The 21,613-nt window shown below is 51.3% G+C and overlaps 1 protein-coding gene and 1 pseudogene across 1 annotated transcript; one reads left to right on the top strand and one right to left on the bottom strand.

The window, feature by feature from the left end:
* Positions 1–2,042: 2,042 nt before the first annotated feature.
* Positions 2,043–10,976, bottom strand: PITHD1 (PITH domain containing 1). The gene is made up of 6 exons (XM_058676776.1): positions 10,668–10,976; positions 10,074–10,117; positions 9,641–9,718; positions 4,198–4,302; positions 3,505–3,613; positions 2,043–2,487 (listed from the first exon to the last, which is right to left on the bottom strand). Exons 1-6 carry the CDS (start codon positions 10,863–10,865, stop codon positions 2,386–2,388), a joined length of 636 nt encoding a protein of 211 aa, XP_058532759.1. The 5' UTR covers positions 10,866–10,976; the 3' UTR covers positions 2,043–2,385.
* On the top strand, positions 7,036–7,126 carry LOC131479710 (U6 spliceosomal RNA; annotated as a pseudogene).
* Positions 10,977–21,613: the final 10,637 nt, after the last annotated feature.

Raw genomic sequence — 21,613 nt, 5'->3', positions numbered from 1 at the left:
ATCGTAAAATTCCAGTATGAGCCTTCATCCCTCTGAACAAGACCCTGGGAAAACACACAGGCCATGGCAGGACACCTGGTTGGAAAGGGGCCTGCCCTCCAATGCCATCAAATGGACTCCTGGCATGAGCAAAGGCCATGCTGAAGGAGGAACAGGGACCAGGGAAGGCCCAGTGGGAGGTAGAGGAGATGGAGGACCATGTCCCTGACAGAATATGAAAGGATCCACAAACAGGAAGTGAGTCACACATTCGTCCTGGCCAGCTCAACCTATACTGGGTTTTCCTTTGAACTGGAAGAAAACAGACTTAAAAGCTCAACAAATCACTTTCCCCAAGGCCTGGGTGGTTTCAAGGATGCAACAGACCAGAATTGGAGCCTAACATACCAGGACTCCAGGCAAGAAGTCTCTGGGCCCAGGGGACCACAGCAAACCAAGGACCAGGGTTTGGTGAGAAGAAAACAGCATGGCTGCCACTGCTCCCTGGTCCCCCACTAGGTCTGGTTGATGCCACACCTAAGGGCTCCCTGGCAGCGGAGACACCATGGCAAACACTACAGTCAAGTCCCAAATTCAGACGTGTTTACTGCTTTAATGAAGGACTGGTCTGCACTAAGACTTTGTTGATCTCTAAGTCCAAATGAGAACATTCCCCTCCTAGTACCTTCAAGTAGATCCTGCAGAATCAGAGGCGTGGCGAAAGTGGCCCCTTAGTGCACCTTCTGGTTGGCGTCAGGTCCCACATGGCCTGCCGAGCAGCAGGGGCCTCCATGGCATCAGAAAAGCAGTGTGGGCTGATACCCTAGTGGCCTTCTCTCCAGCGTCCAATTCAATATTCTCTCTCTTTACCATTGCCATTTCCTACAGTGGACAGAATGTTGGCCATCCCCATTTCCCCTTGTAGACACTTGAGTTCTCTCCAGCTGCCATGACAACTTTGGAAATTGAAATCCCAAGTTTCAGGCCCACCTTTGTTTCCCTTTTTTTTTTTTTTTTAAGATTTATTTATTTTTATTGGAAACACAGGTATACAGAGGAGAGACAGAGAAAGATCTTCCAAACCATGGTTCACTCTCCAAGAGGCCGCAATGGCCATTGCTGAGCCAATCCAAAGCCAGGAACCACTTCTGGGTCTCCCACGTGGGTACATGGTCCCAAAACCTTAGACCATCCTTGACTGCTTTCCCAGGTCACAGACAGGGAGCTGGATGGGAAGCGGGGCCGCCGAGATTAGAGCCAGTGCCCATATGGGATCTCGGCACACTCAAAGAGAGGACTTTAGCTGCCTGGTTATAGCTCCAAGCCCATCTCCTCCATTTCTTGATGCGCTTGAGTTGTTGTGAAAGTCACTCCCCACACCACTGCCCTTGACGAGCACTGGCCTATGGGAAAGCCACTCCCTTCTTTACAAAATGCTGTGGTGGGCGTGTCTCAAGCCCAGTGGATAGCATGGAAGCTGGGCCTCTTCAGGGGAGAACTCGTCTAGACTTCTGGGGCATTTCTTATTATCTCCCTGGTCTAAAAGTCTCACAAGTACCACCAAGAAACTCAAAAGACAATACAAACACCAAGTATGGCAGGGATTTATTAGGAAGCTTATTAGTCACAGTGAATAAAAGGCAAGAACAGAAGAACTCAAGAGATCTCCAAATGCTGGCACTGGGCTTGGAACACAAGTCAGAAGCTAATAAACATGGAGGAGCTGCTGGGGGGAGCTTAACTAAATCTCAGTTTTACTGGACCAGGTTACCCACATGCACAGAAATGACACCCAGGCACCCCCACCCCACACACACACAGTTCGGTAGGCAGTGAGGAGAGCTTCTCCCCAAGCCATCACACACAGCAGGGGACTCTTCCAGCTTCAGCCATGGGACGCCTGTGTGACAGACAGCTCCATGCAGGGCCACTTGACAAGAAAGCTGGACACTGACCAGGAGAAAAGAACAAGCAGAGACAAGTGTTTCCCAGTGGAGACCCTCCTGAAGGCTAAAACAGCCACAAGCCTGAGGCTTCGGCTTCCTGCAGCTCAAAAAAAAAAAAAAAAGAAAAGAAAAAACAAACAAAAAATTCTGCCACAAAACAAGACACTTGGGATCCCATGGCCACAGTGACTGGCAAAACAAGCATTATCCACGACGGCCAGATGCCACCCAGCCTGAGACCCAATTTCTGCAGGGCTCTGGAGAACCTCGGTGGTCCCTCAGCACCCACACAACTCTCCTGGCGGTGGGTGTCCCCCGGCCAGGCCTCGGCAGCAAGCCCCCAAGACAAAGCCTGGCAGAGCCTGTGGCAGCCAACTCTCTCAGAGCTTCTCTGTCCTTCCCAGCAGGCAGTCTCTCCTCTTCACCGACACAGCACATCTGTGGGAGCCGTGCACAGCCCTTAGGAAATGAAGTGTGTCTGCGGGGTAACCTGATGCACCCTGTGATCGGCGGGGTTGGCCGAGGCTTCGTAATTGCAGATAGTCACCTCATGTCGGCGAAGCTGTAAGGAAACCGAGGCTGGGTCAGGGCCAAGCACAGAATTGCCTCTTCCTGAACCAACCACACCAGTGTAGTCCTTATTCATGTTTGTTTCTAGAAGCCATCACCTAACCTCTTCCCTCTTCTGATACATTTGATCCTGAAAAGCTTGCAGAAAAGATCAAGATTCATTCCAAACCCAATAGTGCGGGATACACCATGAAAACGGGAACTTGTCCAAAATTTGTTTTAGATTTATTTTTATTGGAAAGTCAGATTTACAGAGTAAACGAGATAACTGAGAGGAAGATCTTCTGTCTGCTGGTTCACTCCCCAAGCAGACACAACAGCCAAGCTGAGCATCCAAATCCTGGAGCCAGGAACCAGGAGCTTCCTCCGTGTCTCCCACATGGATACAGTGTCCCAAGGTTTTGATCCATGCTCTGCTGCTTTCCCAAGCCATAAGCAAGGAACTGATGGAAAGTGGAGCAACTGGGACATGAACTGGTGCCCATATGGGATACTAGTGCTTGCAAGGAGAGGATCAACCCTCTCAAAATAGCCTATAGTTAGAGCTGGCATGGTGGTTCAATACACTAATCCTCCACCTGCCAGTGCTCACATCCCATACAGAAGGTAATTCTAGTTCTAGTTACTCCAGCTCCCCGCTTGTGGCCTGGGAAAACAGTGGAGGATGGCTCAAGTTCTTGAGCCCCTGCACTCACATGGGAGACCCAGAAGAAGCTCTTGGCTTGGATCAGCTCAACTCTGGCCACTGTTGCCATTTGGGAAGTGAGCCATTCGGAAGATCCTTCGCTTTATCGCTCATTTTCTAAATCAGCCTTTCAAAAAAAAAAGCGCAAATCTTTAAAAATCCCTAAAATCAAATGAATCAGATAATTTACTCGGAAGAAACTGAGAAAGAAATCTAAACCGAGCAGCAGAAGTAGCCGGATGCCTCACTTGCGCTTTCCCTTCCCTCGGAGCTCATACCACTGCAGCGTCCAGAGACAGGCAGGACCGCTCAGCCCCGTCTTACCTCAGTCCATTCTCCTCTCAGACCAATATAAAAAACTTTTGTTGTATCCGCTCCAAAGTTTTTTGAAATATGAATTGATAGGTGACAGACATTTGAAAAACGAGAAATTCTAGAAAATGAAAAGGAGAAATACAAGGTTACAGTTTAACAAGCATCTCACCACCGTGTCAATAATTCAGCCACAACTTGTAAAACCCAGGCAAATGCCAGCACACACTCCTGGGGTCTATCTGCTCTGCTCAAGCGGACACTTCCCAAGTGCCTGCAGAGCCAGCCCATGGCAGTAGAGACACAGAAGGGATGACTGGGCTGCTGCCCTCAAGCGGCTGGAGTCTGGGAACACTGCAAAGCCGAGCAGGGGCTCCGGCATGCTCAGTGTGCAACTCCCCTCAGCAACCACACACCAATGCAGAGATCCAGTGGCCATGTGCAATGCGACTTAATGCAAGCTCTCTCTGCAAAGAGTTCTAGAACCATCGTTCCTAAGGCTACCCACAGAGCTCATCCAGCTCTATCAGCTCTTCCAAATGAACCGATCTGCACCTTGTACTAAATTGCGCCTCCTCCCCCACCATTTTAACACACAGCTGCTGCTAATGGAGAATGACAAGCTCCAGAAGCCTTGATGTTCACCCCATGAGCTCACAGCAAAGGATTCCCAGAAACCACAGAAAAGAGGGGCCCAGCACTCACTTCGTGGCATACTCCAATTCTCCTGTAACATCCCGGTTCAGACTAAAGGTCTGGTCTGGCTCCCTTTCTGTGTCATCAAATGACATCTGAGGAATGTTCTTGTACCTTGGAAAGAAAAGGGAAGGAAAGTCAAGAAAGGTGTCTCACTGTCCTTTCCAAAGCTCCTTACAGACTGCGCAAGTGGCTTTGGTTCTATTCAAAGGATATCAAATTTGGGGGACAAAGTTTGGAAATAGCATTTCACTGCCTTTTTCATTCAGATGTCTTCAATGCAACAAGAAAAGAGCTGCCAGCTACAACATAACCCGGTGGCATCTCTGAGTGGGTTATGATCACATGAGAAGCAACACACAAATCATGGCTCAACCCAGGCCACGTGCCTCCAATACATGGAGAAAACAGGCAACCCAGCACATCCCATCAGGCTGAGGGAGTTCAATAAAACCGCTTACTCATGGGGAAAAAGACATACTTTGGCAGAAACACATTAAACACAGATACGATCAGGTAACCCTGTGCTTCTGTCCCAAAATCGCCTGAGACGCCCATCTTAGGGTTCTTCAAAACACAATTTGGGGATTTCCCTTGTGAAAGAACAAGAGAAGCTACCAATTCACAGCAGGCTTCGGGATGTCATAGTAAAACCACTAATGAAGAAATGTTTTCAAAGCAACAACTCTGTGTGTAGCCCATAAACTCCAAAGTCCTGGGCCACCGCCAGCTCCAGGGTGCTTGTTGACCCACCCACGCAGGGCCTTCTTATCTGCTGCAGAACAGCTGTCTTTGAAGAAAGCAAACCTTTGCTTCAAAGTGTTTTCAGGAACCAGTACCAGAATGATAATAACAGTGACCATTTACTAGCAGCGTCATGAAAGGCAGCACTGTAGTTAAAAGGTGTCCCAACTGACAGGAGAAAACATTTTTGCAAATTATTCATCCAACAAGGGATTCATATCCAGAACACAGAAGAAAGTCAAACAATTCAACAGCCAAAAAGTTAAAATTTCATCTTTTAAATGGACAAATGATTTGAACAGAGATATTTCAAAGCAGACAAAGGTGGTATATTGTGGTGCAACTGCCACGTGGAACATCCAACTCCCACAACCAAATGCCAGTTCAAGTTCCAGTTGCTCGGCTTCTGATCCAGCTCCCTGCTAACTCGCCTGGGACTTAACAGAGACAACAAGGTCAGCACACCCAAGAGACACCTGCACCCTCACCACTTGGCTTATCCAGCCAAGGTATTCTCTAGAGCCTAAGTCATCTATCCACGGACACAGGATCAACAGAATGCACCAGGAATGACTAAACACAATGGAATGTCAGTTATCCACAAAAAACCAATGAAGGCTTCATTCATTTATTTATTTGAGGAGCAGAGACAGACGAGATGGAGTAAGTTCCCACTCACTGGTCGACTTCTCAAATGCTCACAAGGGTGCCCACGTAGCAGTTCAAGACAGGAGCTCAGCTCAACTCTCCCAGGACGAGTGGCAGGGATGCAATTACTCAAAAACTCACTGTTGCCTGCCAGGGTCTTCCCAGAAGGAAATGCCGGCACAGCAGCAGGGGAGGCGGGCATTCCGACTGGCACCTCAGCAGAAGGCCAGACACAACCCTGAAGCTCGATTATCTGCTGCAACCTGGAGCAGTGAGGAGTAAAATAGGCCAGGCCCCGAAAAACAAAGATTGCATGCCATCCTCTAATGCAGAAGCTAAAAAAGCTGACGCCAGAAGCAGAAGGTAAGGACTTGGGCCAGCGACTGCTGCTTTCCAAGCCATTAGCAGGGAGGTGGATCAGAAGTGGAGCAGCTGGGGGGACTCGAGCTGGAGCCCGCAGGGGATGTGGAGGCCACAGCCACAGGATAAGTGTTGCGCCCAAATGCCAGCCCCCTAAAAATTTTATTATGGAAAACTGTGAACATACACAAAAGAGAAAATGAATCTCTATATATTCATCACTCATCTTTAATAATATTGCCAGTTTTTTCTTTTTAAAAGATTTATTTTATTTCCATTACAAAGTCAGATACACTGAGAGGAGGAGAGACAGAGAGGAAGTAGAGCTGCCAGGATCAGAACCAGCAGCCATATGGGATCAAGGCAAGGACCTTAGCCACTATGCCATGCCGCTGAGCCCAATATTGCCAGTTTTGCCTGTGACCTCTACTTCATTTGTTACTTTCTTTTTTTTAAAGGTTTGTTTATTTATCTGAAAGGCAGAGTCACAAAGAGGGAGGTTTCCCATCCAGTGGTAAGCTCTCCGCACGGCACAAGAGCTGAAGTGGGGCCAGGCCAAAGCCGGGAACCTGCAACTCCAAGTGGGTCTTCCTGAGCCCAAGAACTTGGGTCATGTTCCATGCTTTCCCAGCACAACTTCAGACAGCTGAGACTGAAAACGGCACTCAGACGGGATGTCAGCATGACAGGTGGCAGCTTAACCTGTAGCACTATGTTGCCAAACCCTGTGCTTAATATTTTAAAGCAATCCCAGACACATCATCTAATATAAAACTCAGTATGTGGGCCAGCAAAGTGGCTCAATTTGCTAAGATTTCCCCTTCAAACACCAGGATCCCATATGGGCACCAGTTCAAGACCTAGCTACTCCACTTCCCATCCAGCTCCCTGTCTGTGGCCTGGGAAAGCTGTTGAGGATGGCCCAAGCTCTTGGGACCCTGCACCCACGTAGGAGGCCTGGAGGAAGTTCCTGGCTCCTGGCTTCGGATCGGCTCAGTTCCACCCCTTGTGGCCACTTGAGGAGTAAACCAGCAGGTGGAAAGTATTTTTCTCATTCTCTGTATATCTCTCCTTCCTGTTAAAAATAAATACATCTCACTTCAGCAGCACATTTACTAAAACTGGAACGACAGAGTGACTCCTGCACAAGGATGACATGCAAATTCGTGAAGCATTCTATATTTTAAAAAATAAAGACTTTTTAAAAATATTTATCTATTTTGCTCTCTTCTCTCTTCCTTCTGGCTTCCCTCCCCCTCTTCCCTGCTATTCTCCACACTCCCCTGTTCCTGCCCCACTGGAATAAACCTCCTAAGATACCTCAAAAAAAATTTTTTTATCTATTTTTATTAGAAAGTCAGATATACAGAGAGGAGGAGAGACAGAGAGGAAGATCTTCCGTCTGATGATTCTCTCCCCAAGTAACTGCAATGGCTGGTGCTGTGCTGATCCAAAGCAAGGAGCCAGGAGTCTCTTCCAGGTCTCCCACATGGGTGCAGGGTCCCAAGGTTTTGGGCCGTCCTCGACTGCTTTCCCAGGTCACAAGCAGGGAGCTGGATGGGAAGTGGGGCTGCCGAGATTAGAACCGATGCCCACATGGGATCCTGGCGCATTCAAGGCAAGGACTTTAGCCACTAAGCCCGAGGTGGCTGTGATAGTTTTATCTGCTTATCCAAAACTGGTTATTTTCAATGTTTTAGCCCTATTTTAAGCTCTTTCATACTCTATCTCATTTAAGCCCTTCCACAGTCTTACAAAGTATTTATTACTATTACTATTCCTTTTTTTTTTTTTTTAAGATTTAGTTATTTGTCTGAAAGACAGAACAAAAAAATAAAGATGTCATCTGCTGATTCACTCCCTAAATGGCCACAATGGCTGGAGTTGGGCCAGGTTAAAGCCAAGAGCCTGGAGCAGCCTGGGTCACCGACAGAGGTGATAGGAACCCAAACACTCAGACCGTCTTCCACCGAGTTCCCAGGTCCATTAGCAGGGAGCTGAATCAGAAGTGGAGCAGCCAGGACTTGAACCAGTGTGCATATGGCAAGCATCACAGGCAGAGTCTAAACACATCACACAACGCCAACCCCACTATTGCTACTTTAAACATGCTACAAAAGATAAATAACATGATGCCATGCAAAACCTTTGAACCCCAGGTTCAATCCCACCATCACAGCCAGTGTGTGGAGTCCCTCTCCTTAGTAACCGATCTCCCAAAGTGTCAAACACACCATTTCTTTACGATGACTAAATACCATAGTCCCCCTTATCCCTGGAGGATGATATTCCAAGACCTTCCCGGATGCTGAGACTCCAGGATGAAAATTACATATAGCTCATGTCCTCTGATACATAAATGCCTGCAATAAGCATTTTTTAAACGGAGGCACAATAAGAGATTAGGAACAATAACTTTAGCAACTGCAACATAACATTTTTTCCTTCCTTATGAAGTCAAGACTCGTCCTTTTCACTTTCACTTTTCCCAAGTATCACTCCCCCGGTGCCACCGGGACAATTATCAAGTCAATTGAGGGTGACCTGACTACAGTCCAGTCGAAGTGACCGACGGAGGTGCACACAGTGTTGATATCTGGACAAACAGATGAGTCACAGCCAGGATTCACTTGTTCTTCAGGATGGTCTAACCGAAACCTTGGGAACTATTTATTTCTAGAATGTCGCATTTATTTTCCTACTGCAGCTGATCACACCTATCTGAAACTACACAAAATGAAACAGGAGACAATGGGACTATTGCATGTGGATCTGCTTGCCAATCGTGCTTTAACATTCACGGATAGGGTCCCAGGGCCATGGCTCAATTAGCTAATTCTCCACCTCCAAGCGCCGGCATCCCATGTGGGCACTGGTTCCTGTCCCAGCAGCTCCGTTTCCCATCCAGCTCCCTGCTTGTGGCCTTGGGACCCTGCACCCATGTGGGAGACCTGGAAGAAGCTCCAGGCTCCTGGCTTCGGATTGGTTCAGCTCCGGTCATTGCGGTCATGTGGGCAGTGAACCAGTGGATGGAAGATCTGTCTCTTATCTCTGTAAATCTGCTTTTCCAATAAAAATCAGTATTTTTTTTAAAACAATTCATGGACAGTATTCACTTCTTAATAACACTGAAGTCCATTAAAGTTGATCCATTTATCAGATGGCATTTTTGTCTGTGAAGTTCCTCTGTTTGTTCTTCCAATACTCAAAAAGCAGCTCTCATCTTCATCGAGGAAAGCTAGTCTAGAATGAGATCGGCTGTCCAAACTGGAACTCTAGCTGTGGTGGCCAGAGACTTGGTGTGGCAACAAGTATGTGGAACTTTGCTCAGTGGAAACCACACACTCTGCTGGAGAAATCCCACGTGACAACTCACACAGATCATCACTGTAGGGAACAGCCAAGTGTTTGCAGCCGGCCCCAGGAGTGGAATCCTGAGACAGCCATGCTCTGCCGCTGCTGCTGATGGGATGCTGTGTGACCGGTGCCACTGTGGGCACCTGGAGAGGACAGCGAGCTGCTGGCCCTCGCGGAGCTTCATCTAACAGTGCTGCTAATTCAGGAAGACAAGTGGATTCTGGGGCACCCTGAGAACAGGCCAAAACGTTTCCAAAGGGGGAATAGTAAACCCAAGAAAATCGGTATGACGCTGAAATGTCAGTAGAGAAAGAGGACCAGAAGGTTCTGGAGGGCCACTTACAATCTCATCTCAGAGGGGTGTGAGTCGTCGTCCTCTCCCATTATAATGATGCCTTTGAGCTTGACATTCCCGGTAAATCTGCCAGGATGCAAAAAGAGAAGCGTGTCAGCCAGCTAGGTGCCACCCAAACCCTGCTGGAGTAGACCCCTCACCCGGCTGGGAGTCCGTTTCCTCATCTCTCAAACTTGCATCATGGCTTCTTAGAGCCGGGCTTCCTACGAGTCTAGATGGACTGGACTGCTTAGTTATCGCTCAGCAGACTCATCCAACGCCAGTCTGCACCAAAAAACCTCGGCTGCTTTTCCTCCTGAGTCCACTTAAGCCCACTTCTGGAAGCACATGGGAGCTCTGGTCAGCATGAACCCCTGTGTCTGGCTAGGCGGCTTGGGGTCCAGCCTCACTGGCCTGAAGCAGCCACCAAGCAGATACTTACGGGATATTAAACAGAAGCTCTTCGTCGGCATCACTCTCAACAAACTGGAGGGGGCGGGGAGGGAGGGGGGAGAAAGCAACAAATATTTGCTGAGCGCCTCCAAACTTCAGGCATCTCCCACCCCGTTCTGCAGCTGGAGGGCGAGGGTGTCGAGCGCCGCCTCCACCTGCTTCGGCTTTCCCAGAGACAGGAGGGAGCCAAGGCACCTGAGCCAACAGGTCTTAACCGCCCAGGACTCGGTGAGCCGGGGAACACCCGTGCTGTCGGCCCCTTTTCCAGGGGAGGGAATGCACACCGTTCCAAAGGCTCTCGCGGACGCCGGCGACCCTACAGCGGCTCTGAACGACCCCGCTCTGGGTGGGGACCTAGGGTTCCAATGGGGGCGAGGATCGCTTCCGCACGACGCCACGCAGCCCTGGCAACCAGCGCTAGGTAGGACCGAGTTTCCCTGTCCCACAAAAATGGAGAGGAGGGGTACACTCAACCAGCTTCGCTTCCCAAAGGGCTGGCAGGAGACGGACCCGCGATGCGCCCGGGAACTCTGGGCTGTCGCTGCCCGTCGCCCCGGGGAGCCCGAGGCCGCACGCGGCCCACCTTGGAGCGGTCGCTCCGCTCCTCCCACGGCTTGAAGACGCCGCGGCCGCTGCCCTCGCGGCTCTCGTTGAGACACTGCAGTCGCTCCAGGTCGATGCGCAGGTACAGCCCGTAGGCCAGGCCGCGCTGCTCGGGCGGCTCCTCTCGCTCGGCGGCGCAGCGGCAACCGCCTCCGCCGTGACTGTGGCCGTGAGACATGGCGCCGCCGCCGCTCACGCGTCTCCTTCCCCAGGCCAGGCGCCGGCCGCTAGCCCTCGGCTCCGCTCCGGCCGCCAAGCGCGCCCAGTCAGCCGCGCGTCGTAAAAGGCGCCCGCCGCGCAGCGCAAGCGCGCAGGGCCGGGGGCGGGGCAGCGCGCAGGGCCGGGGGCGGGACAGCATGTAAGGCCGGGGGTGGGGCTTGCCCTGGAACAGGACTGACGGGCCTGGCCGGGGGCGGAGCAACGCGCACGCCTGGAGGTGGGGCAGGCCCGGGGGCGGGACAGCGTGCAGTCCCACAGCCGGGGCAGGGCAAGAGGCGGGGCAGCGTACAGTCCCGTGAGAGGGGCGGGGCAAGAGGCGGAGCAGTGCAAAGGTTCGGGGCAGGCCTAGGGCGGGGCATACGCAGGCCCGGGGCGGGGCAGGCCTGGGGGCGGGGATTGGCGGAGGTGGACGGGATCCCTGGGAGACGCCGGGTCAGGGCCGCGTGGTTGTAGACGCTGTCCGCGTCGGGGAGACGGACGCCGCGGCCGACTCAGCCCGGGAAGTCCATGGGCGGTGTCCAGCCAGCGGTGAGGGGCGCTCGCCGCTGTGCCATCGGGAGGAAGGCGTGCGGAACGACCCGGTGCGGGGCGCAGGGGCAAGCCGTGTGCCCTTCGGGTGAGGGCGGAGTTAGGGACAGCCAAGGGCCCTCCTGATTCGGCTGTCCGTGCTGTGACCTTGAGTCGTTTCCTTAATCCAGGGTCTCCTTGACCCAGAAATAACAGAATTCCAGGCGCGGTGGGCGTTGGATAATGCAGAGATTAATACAGCTGGGCAGAGAGGCATCACTTCCCTCCGGGGTCGGACAGTACAGCTGTCCCTGAGCAGACTTAAAGGCTGCGACACAACTCAGTCCTTGAAGTGAAGGAATCCAAGCAGATGATCTTTAAAAGTTCCCTTCCACACTTCCCCGTGAGATTTCTAAGCAGTTTTGTCAGAGGGTTCTGCCTCCTCAAAAGGTCTTAAAGATTTATGTATTTTTATTACAAAGTCAGATATACAGAGAGGAGGAGAGACAGAGAGGAAGATCTTCCGCCAGATGATTCACTCCCCAAGTGAGCGCAACAGCCAGTGCTGCACCGATCCGAAACTGGGAACCTGGAACCTCCTCCAGGTCTCCCACGCGGGTGCAGGGTCCCAAAGCTTTGGACCATCCTCGACTGCTTTCCCAGGCCACAAGCAGGGAGCTGGATGGGAAGTGGAGCTGCCGGGATTAGAACCGGCGCCCATATGGGATCCTGGGGCTTTCAAGGCGAGGACTTTAGCCACTAGGCCACGCTGCCGGGCCCAGAGGTCTTAGTATTTTACCTTTTTTTTTTCTAAGTTACCTTTATGAAAGGCAGAGAGGGAGGGACCAAGAGAAACGGATCTGTTTGTGTACTGGTTCACTCCTCAAATGGCCACAGTGGAACCGGGAACCTGGAATTCTGAAGGGGTCTCCCACATGCTGTCAGAACAGGCAATGGGACATTTCCCCAGACTCCCAGGAGCGTTCCCAGGAAGCAGGATGGGATGTGGAGCAGCCAGAACGTGAACCCGTGCTCATGTGCATTGCAGATGGCAGCTTAACTTTCTGTAACAATGCTGGCCCCTGTGGGCAACATTTAAAAAACACAGAATTTTTTAGACCCAGCACGGTAGCCTAGCAGCTAAAGTCCTAGCCTTGTATGAACCGGGATCCCATATGGGCGCAAATTCTAGTCCTGGCAACTCCACTTCCCATCCAGCTCCCTGCTTGTGGCCTGGGAAAGCAGTGGAGGACAGCTCAAAGCTTTGGGACCCTGTACTCATGTAGGAGACCTGGAAGAGGCTCTGGGCTCCTGGCTTCGGATCAGCTCAGCTCCAGCCATTGTGGCCACTCGGGGAGTGAATCAATGGACAGAAGCTCTCTTTCCTCCTCTCTATATCTGCCTTTCCAATAAAAATAAATAAATCTTCAAATAATTGTTTGTTTCAAAGGCAGAATTGGAGAGGGAGCAATACCTTCTATCTGCTGGCTCACCGTCCCAGTGGCCCCCTCAGCCGGGGCTGGGCTACACTGAAGCTGGGAGCCAAGATCTTCTGGATTTCCCACATGGGTTCGGGGGCCAAAGTACTTGGGCCAGCTTCCACTACTTTTCCATGTCATTAGCAGGGAGCTACACCAGAAGTGAAACAGCCAGGGCTCCAGCCGGCGCCTAATGGATGCCAGTGTTACAGGAGCAGGTTCGTCCGGTACGCCACAGTACCAGCCCCAGACTTTACCTCTTGATCAGAGGAACCACAAATAATTCTGCCCCATCCTCTGTACTAGTTATCTGTTAAGTGTAATAACTTACTTCAAACATAATGGCTCAAAACAGCATTTATTATGTTTCCTTGAGCTCTGGGTTTGGAAACAGCTTTGCCGTTTGGTTCTGGCCTGGGTCTCTCCTGAGCCTGAAGACATCTCAAACCGGACAATCCATCTTTAAGATGGTACACTCATGTGACAGGCTTCTCTGAAGGATTGCTAGTCCTCAGGATCCCAGTGCAAGCACTCTAGAAGATCAGTGGGGTTAAAACCAGTGTCTGATAAACCTAGCTTCAGGGCTCACCATCTAGCCATTCTGCAAGGTCCCTGTGGGTCAGGGAACTGCAGAGGGGCACAGGTGCCAGGAGGTGGGGCTCAGAAGGTGCCACCTTGCAGTTGGCTGTGTCTGCCCCCCTACATGCTCAGTGGCACCAACAATGTCCTATTGAACTCTGATGTTTAATGGTAATGTGTGGGTAGAATTCCTCCTAATTTTTAAAAAGATTTATTATTTATTTTTATTGGAAAGTCAGATATACAGAGAGGAGGAAAGACAGGAAGATCCTCTGTCCGCTGTTTCACTCCCCAACTGGCCTCAACAGCTGGTGCTGAGCGGATCTGAAGCCAGGAGCCTAGAGCCGCTGCTGGGTCACCTATGCAGGTGTAGGTTCCCAAAGCTTTGGGCCATTCTCTACTGTTTTCCCAGGCCACAAGCAAGGAGCTGGATGGGAAGTGGGGCTGCCAGGATTAGAACTTGCGCCCATATGGGATCCCGGTGCGTGCAAGGTAAGGACTTTAACTGCTAGGCTATCATGCCAGGCCCAGAATTCCTCCTAATATAGAAACCTTGGCCCCGCTTGCTTGTAGCTTTGGGAACCACAGGGGTACTTTTGTCCCTGATTCTGTGTCTGTTTTCTGGAAGATGTGTTTAAGGTCGTCTCTTGGTCCCTGGCATCCTGGAACGTGCTGACGCAGGCTTTCATGTGGAGCTGCAGGCCAGCTGGGTGCTTGCCGCCCCAGAGCCCTTCAGCAGCGTCAGCGTGCAGCTTAGGATTGGTTCGTTCATCGACTGGCCTCTGGCCAGGCAGACAGCTTAGGGATATGAAGAGAAGGGGTACAGGGGACCCTGCTGCTAGGCCTCCTAGCGCCGAGTGCTTGGAGAATCCACATTTGAAAATGTTCTGTTGAGGCCACTTGGGGAGTGAATCAATAGATGGCATATATTCCTCTCTGAGAGAGAGAAAGAGAGAGAGCGCTCTGCTCATGTCATTGCGAAGACTTTATAAAAGCATCAGGAAAAACTGATTTTCCCTAACAGCCGTTTGGCTTTGGTGAGAGCTCTGTCTCTCCTCCTGTCTGTATATCTGACTTTGTAATAAAAATAAATAAATTTTTTTAAAAATGAGAAACAATAAGAGTAAAAAATATAAAATGGCATTGTGGCATAACAGATGAAACTTCCACTTGCAACATGAGCAGCCCATGTGGGTACCAGTTCAAGTCCCGGCTGTTCCACTTCTGATCCAGCTCCTTGTTAGGGTGCTTAGGAAAGAAACAGAAGGTAGCTGAAATGCTTGGGCCCCTGCACCCATGTGGAATACCTGGGAGAAGTTCCAGGCTCCTGGCTTCAACCTGGCTTGACATCAGTCCTTCAGTCATTCGGAGAATGAAGCAGCAAATTCAGTGTCTGGAGGGAGGCAGGGAGGGGCTGGGGAATTATGTTCCCCTCTCTCTGTAACTCTCTTTTAAATAAGTAAAAAATAAATCTTAAAAAATATGTGTGCCTTGTGAAGTTCTGTGATGCCGGTGATATGAGACCACACAAGAAAAGTGTCCCATCCAGCACCTGGTCCGCAGGAAAAGGCCATCTCTTAAAGTGGCTGTCACTACTAGCAAGACCAAGTCTGTCGTTTTCTGCGCCCCCGTCTGGTTGAAGGGGAAACTGCAGTGGCTACCGGGGCACCTGGACAGGATTGGGAAGGCGCTGGCTGGAGTGGCAGGTGGCTTCAGTGGGATTTGGGTGACTCTTACCTCTGCTTACTGGCCCCTGTCTTGCACTCTCGTTTTGCAGGAATGTTTAAGAACAAGTAGGAATTCTCGCCGGCTCCTAGAACGACTCTGAGGCAGGTAGGGAAAGCTTCCAAGCTTTTTCTTTCTTGCGTTGGGACCAACAGTGTTCTGGCTTAGCAGGTGAGGCCAGTGCCTGTGCTCCCTAAATACATCTCTGTAGATATTTGCACAGGTCACAGGTGGATTTTTATCCGTGTATCCATGTTCCTCCGTCTCCTGTCTCAAGCTTGAAGAAATTGTTAACTATTGCTGTTAGCGCTTTTTTTTTTAAAGACTTATTTATTTTTATTGGAAAGGCGGATATACAGAGAGGAGAAACAGGGAGGAAGATCTTCCATCCGATGATTTACTCCCCAAGCAGCTGCAATGGCTGGTGCTGATCCAATCTGAAGCCAGGTGCCAGGAGGTCTCCTGGGTCTCCCCCACAGGTACAGGGTCCCAGGGCTTTGGGCCATTCTCGACTGCTTTCCCAGGTCACAAGCAGGGAGCTGGATGGGAAGCGGGGCCACTGGGATTAGAACTGGCACCCATATGGGATCCTGGCGCGTGCAAGGCAAGGGCTTTAACCACTACGCTATTGCGCCGGGCCCTGTTAGCATCACTTTTTACTGCTGCTTTTTGGCAAACCTGATGGTAACAGCTAACAATCATATGACACAATAGTGCTCCAAGTATTGTCTTAGGGCTTTAGTTATTTATTTTAAAAAGGTTTTTCTGTATTATTTGAAGAAACATTGTGTTCCCCAGATGCATGACAGGACTGGTTGAGCGGGCCCAGAAGTGGAAGCTGGAATTGCACCTAAGTCTCCCATATCAGTAGTTACTGGAAACCTCACTGGTGCTTCCCAGGGTCTGCATTGGCAGGAAGCCGGAACCAAACCTGGAACTAGACGTGGAACATAGTTGTCTTAATCACTAGGGTAAAGATCTTCTCCTACTTATAATTGTTGGTGGTGGTTTTTTTTTTAAACAAAGATTTATTCATTCTTATTTGAAAGGCAGATTTACCAAGATCCAAAGCCAGGACCCAGGGGCTTCTTCTGGGTCTCCCACACGGGGGACAGAGGCCCAAGCACTTGAACCATCTGCTGCTGCTTTCCCAGGCACATTAGCAAAGAGCTGGATCAAAAGTGGAGCAGCCAGGACTGGCACCCCTATGGGTGTTGCTCCCAACAGCCTCAGTTCTAACAGCGCCCCTTTACTGAAGGCCCACTCCTTGCTCAGCACATTCTCAATTCATCAGCTTCATAATGGCCACAGACTTGAGCGCCTTCTATGGGCCGAGCACTGTTTTATGCATATCACATGCATAAATCTTTTTTAAAAAAAGATTTATTTATTTACATTGGAAAGTCAGATATACAGAGAGGAGGAGAGACAGAGAGGAAGATCTTCCATCCAATGATTCACGCCCCAAGTGGCTGCAACAGCTGGAGCAGAGCTGATCCGAAGCCAGGAGCCAGGAGCCAGGAGCTTCTTCTGGGTCTCCCATACAGATACAGGGTCCCAAAGCTTTGGGCCATCCTCGACTGCTTTCCCAGGCCACAAGCAGGGAGCTGGATGGGAAGTGGGGCAGCAGGGATTAGAACCTGTGCCCATATGGGATCATGGTGCATACAAGATGAGAACTTTAGCCACTAGGCTACCTTGTCAGGCCTAATGTCACATGTTTTAACTCATCAAATCGTTATGACAGCTCTGCAAGGCAGATACATTTTCTTTATTTTTTTTTTTGAGGTGAGAAACTGAGGCAGAGAGAGGTTAAGTGACTTGTTGAGGGGTGCACAGCTAAGAAGGGTGAGATTCAAAGCTGGGTATGACTCAAAAGGCTGTACCCCTGGCTGCCCTGCTCCCGGGCCTTGCGATCTGCCTGGAGCCCCAGCTGCCTTGCTTGCCTGTGGAAACTTCATAGCCATCTGCAAGTACTACCAATTCTTTTTACCCAGGCACACTGAGTTGCTCTTAAGATGCTGCTGTGAAATGTGACAGGAATGATGGATGTCACTTGTGGATGTGGTTTAGGAGCCAGCACTGGCCTTGAACATGGTGATTGTGTGTGTGGTATGGGGAGCGCACCTCCCGAGCCGGGGCCCGTGGAGGACCGTGTTAAGGCAATGCCTTGCCAGACTCAGCGGCCGTGCAGCGAGGCCTGGGTTGTTGCAAACCAGGAGCTGGGAGGTTGTTCCTGTTCCAAGCACAGGGGTTCCTAAGTGTGGCACTGTTTTGTTTTGCAGCTAGCCAGTTCTTTGGGGATGTGGGAGCTGTGTGCACTACAGGGTGGTTAGCAGTTCCCGGGCCTCTGCCCACGGGATGCACCATTACAGCAGCAACTAAAATTTCCTCCAAACATTGCCCGAGTGTCTGACAGGAGCCACATCACAGCTGGCTGAGAGCTGCTGCCAGCCTGGTTGTCCTGCTATTCATATGTAAACCCAGATGGGCATGATTGTTTCCTGGACTGCATCAGACGGGTGATGTGCCAGCATGGCCACCCGACATCGTGCTCATGGGACACACAGACACCTCGAGCAGGCTTTCTGCATTTTAAAAATGTTCTGTTGGACCTGGCATGAAGGCTCAGTGGCTAAATATTTACCTTGCAAGTGTTGGGATCCCATATGAGCACCAGGTCATGTCCCGGCTGTTCCACTTCCCATCCTGCTCCCTGCTTATGGCCTGAGAAAGCAGTCGAGGATGGCCCAAAGCCTTGGCACCCTGCACCCATGTGGGAGATCCAGAAGAGGCTCCTGGCTCATAGCTTCAGGTCAACTCCGCTCTGGCCTTTGTGGCCATTTGCGGAGTGAACCAGTGGATGGAAGATCTTTCTCTGTGTCTCTCCGCACTGTAAATTTAAGCTGCCTTTCCAATAAAGTCTTTTTTTTTTTAAAGAATTTATTTATTGTTACCGGAAAGATAGATGTACAGAGAGGAGGAGAGACAGGGAGGAAGATCTTCCATCCAATGATTCACTCCCCAAGTAACTGCAATGGCCGGTGCTGTGCCGATCCGAAGCCAGGAGCCAGGAGCCTCTTCTGGGTCTCCCACATAGGTGCAGGGTCCCAAGGCTTTGGGCCGTCCTCGACTGCTTTCCCAGGCCACAAGCAGGGAGCTGGATGGGAAGTGGAGCTGCCGAGATTAGAACCCAAAAGCTTAGGCCCAAAGCTTTGGGACCCTGCACCCGCATGGGAGACCCGGAAGAGGTTCCTGGTCCTGGCATCGGATTGGCGCGTACCGGCCCGTTGCGGCTCATCGGATGGAAGATCTTCCTCTCTGTCTCTCCTCCTCTCTGTATGTCCGGCTTTCCAATAACAATAATAAAACCTTTAAAAAAAAATGTTCTTATCTTCTTTGCACCTGAAGAAGGGAAAGTGAGAGAAATCTTTGACCCTCTGGTTTACTTCCCCAGTGCCTGTTAACAGCTAGGCTAGGTCCGGCTGGAGCCAGGAGCCCGGAACTTGATCCGGGTTGCTCATGTGTAGGGCATGGACTCAGCCACGTGTCACTGCTGCTGTCTGGGTGTGCTCCAGCAGGAAGGCCGGGGAGCTGCCCCGAGCTCTTAAGGAGAAAGTGCTGGCCAGATTTGACAGCCCTATGGGAGCCAGCTTTAGCAAGCTGCATTTTTTGAGTCATATACCTTATATGGTTTTTTTTGGTATTTTCTAGAGCGCCGGCATAGGAGTTTTACAACAGGGAAATGTGCATACAAGACTGGATTTCTGCCTTTTCTTCAAACCCAGGAGATGTGGCCCCAGAGGGCCTTGACGTCTTCCCACGTGGAAACAGTCAGGTGGGGCTGTGTAAATAGCTCCTGTTCTCCTTCTGTTCTGGCCACTGTCCATTGCCTGGGGCCCGGCCGCTGTATTTGAGTTGGTGATACTGAGATAAGAATTAGGTACAGCCTCCATTGCCGAGGTTCCAAGAGACTGTAGCATAAGGAAGGAGCCTGGAAAAATCAGGAGCCCAAACCGGAAGAGATGAGCTAATTCTGCCCGGACCAGCTGGGCCCCAGAAAGCACCGATCAGAAAGGACCTGCTGCCCAGAGTACTGCCCAGCCTGTGGCCTCCAAGTCTCAATGTCTGCATTAGCAGGAAACAAGGCCTTTTCTTTTTGTTCCACCTTTAAGGAGAAAAGGGGGGACAGTGGCATGGAGTAACAGGATATTCTAACACCTGTGGCACCAGTGTCCATATGGTTGCCAGTTCATGTCCTGGATGCCCCACTTCCCATCCAGCTCCCTGCTTGTGGCCTGGGAAAGCGGTCAAGGACAGCCTAAAGCCTTGGGACCTTGCACCCTCCTGGGAGACCCAGAAGCTTCCTGCTCCAGGATTTGATTGGGTCCAGCTCTAGCCATTGCCGGACTCCACTGGCCAAACGCTGCAAATTCTCCTGCTTTGTCACAGAAGCCACGGTGTTCTGTGCTCTCCCCAGGTCACCCTGTGGGGCTGACAGGACGGCGTGGGCCCCTTCTACCCCAGGGCACAGACCCTGAGGTGTAACAGTCTGGGCTTCCGGCCCTTCCCCTGCCACCTATGAGCTCCATGGCTTCGTTATTATCCTTGAGTCCCAATTTTTTTTTTTAAATATTTATTTTCATTGCAACAGCAGATATACAGAAAGAGGGAGAGACAGAGAGGAAGATCTTCCATCTGACGGTTCACTCCCCAAGTGGCCACAACAGCTGGAGCTGAGCCAATCCAAAGCCAGGAGCCAGGAGCCAGGAACCTCCTCCAGGTCTCCCACATGGGTGCAGGGTCCCAAGGCTTTGGGCCATCCTCGACTGCCTTCCCAGGCCACAAGCAGGGAGCTGGATGGGAAGCAGGGCTGCCGGGATTAGAACCTGTGCCCATATGGGATCCTGGTGTGTTCAAGGAAAGGAATTTAGCCACTACGCTACTGTACCAGGCCCCAGTCCCAATTCTTGACTGCCTCCATTCCGGAATCCAAGTCTACAAAGGGACAGTGTCATTTCAGTATGTGCTCCTGACATCGGGGTCCCCTCCAATCCTGCATGGCTTCCCTCCCCCACAAACTCTTCCTAGTCCTGGGCTGGCTGCCGGTCCAAGTACCCCCCAACCCCACCTCCAGCCTCAGCTGAGGAAAAAGTCCCCACCTTGCTGCCCTGCTGTCTCCCACTCTACTTCCCCCACCCTCCACACACAGCCAGAAGACAGACAGACAGACGTGGGGACTGGTTGTTGCTCTTTTTTTTTTTTTATTTAGACATGGAATTTTCCTTTTTATATAACTTATCTAATTAAAATATTCCTCTTGGCAGTTACCACAAAAAAAGTAACATAGAAAATTGTATTTACATTTTGGGACCAAAATACAAAGGAGGCGCAGGAGGGTGCCTTGCTCCTTGCCCTCCCGCTTCCCAGAGAAGGCCGTGGGGATACTGCCTGGGACACCAGGGGGCACAGAGAGCTTGTCCGGGACCTTGCGCTCTGCGTGTAGTGTGGCACAGAACAGAACATTGCACAAGTTCTCACGAATGAGACGTTAGGCCCAGCAGCCTCTGGAGCCCGCCCTGTGCCCGCCGCAGGAGCCGGAGTGGGGCATGGACAGACACTGTCCTGGGGACAGGCAGAACCGGCTTTGTGTACAGGGGTTCGTGTCAAACCTTCCTGGCCAGGGCGGGGTGGCGTGGGGAGGGGGACCAGGGCATGCGCGCCCTCCCCTCCTTTCTCCACCTCAGGGTCGGGCTTGACACACTGGAAATAGGAGAAACTGCTTCCCAACAACACAGCCTGGGGGCACGGAGCTCGGGACAAATCCAAGGTGGCTGGCGTCCGGAGGGAGCAGTGCCCAGCGACAGCCAAGCTCTTGATGAACCCAGACATTCATCTGGCATCGGACGAGGCGTTTTCTGATCTTAGATTTGGGGAAACAGGCTAGGAGAAGAGGGGTGCAAAGGTGATGCATTATTTCAAGGGAAATAATGTTTCATCCAGTTCAAGAGTAGCAGTGACTTTGTTCGCAGCAGTGTCTGTCCTGTCGCGACAGGCACCCCGGACTAAGGACGTGGAGCGTTTGTCGCACAGACTCTCAGTCGGCTGAGCTGAACCGTCTAGGGACAGCTACAAGTAGTGAGGGTCCACCGGGTGGTCACATGACCACAAGCTCAGTCTGGTTTCTGGGTTCCCTTAAGAAGACACACACCTTGGACTCGCAGCCTGTCCCTCCGCTGGGCCTCCGCCCAAGCGGACTCACACATTCACTTAGATCTGTGCTCTCGGGCAGCCACGAAGGCAGCCAGTGTTACCCTCCTCATTGGGTTCTGGCTGCCCTGTCCACTTTGGGAAGTGCGAGTCCCTGGATGTGACAGGCACCCCAACCCCAACATCACGGTGCACACGCTTCCTGCTC

This window comes from Ochotona princeps, chromosome 2 (genome assembly GCF_030435755.1).
Source record: "Ochotona princeps isolate mOchPri1 chromosome 2, mOchPri1.hap1, whole genome shotgun sequence".
NCBI lineage: Eukaryota > Metazoa > Chordata > Mammalia > Lagomorpha > Ochotonidae > Ochotona > Ochotona princeps.
This window is presented reverse-complemented; position numbering and strand designations above follow the sequence as displayed.

Coding starts and splice junctions, on each gene's coding strand:
- PITHD1 (XM_058676776.1), bottom strand. CDS start 10,865: ATGTCTCACGGCCACAGTCACGGCGGAGGCGGTTGCCGCTGCGCCGCC. Junction 4,303..9,640: donor CACCCCTCTGAGATGAGATT/GTAAGTGGCCCT, acceptor TTTCTTTCCAAG/GTACAAGAACATTCCTCAGA. Junction 3,614..4,197: donor GAATTGGAGTATGCCACGAA/GTGAGTGCTGGG, acceptor TTCATTTTCTAG/AATTTCTCGTTTTTCAAATG.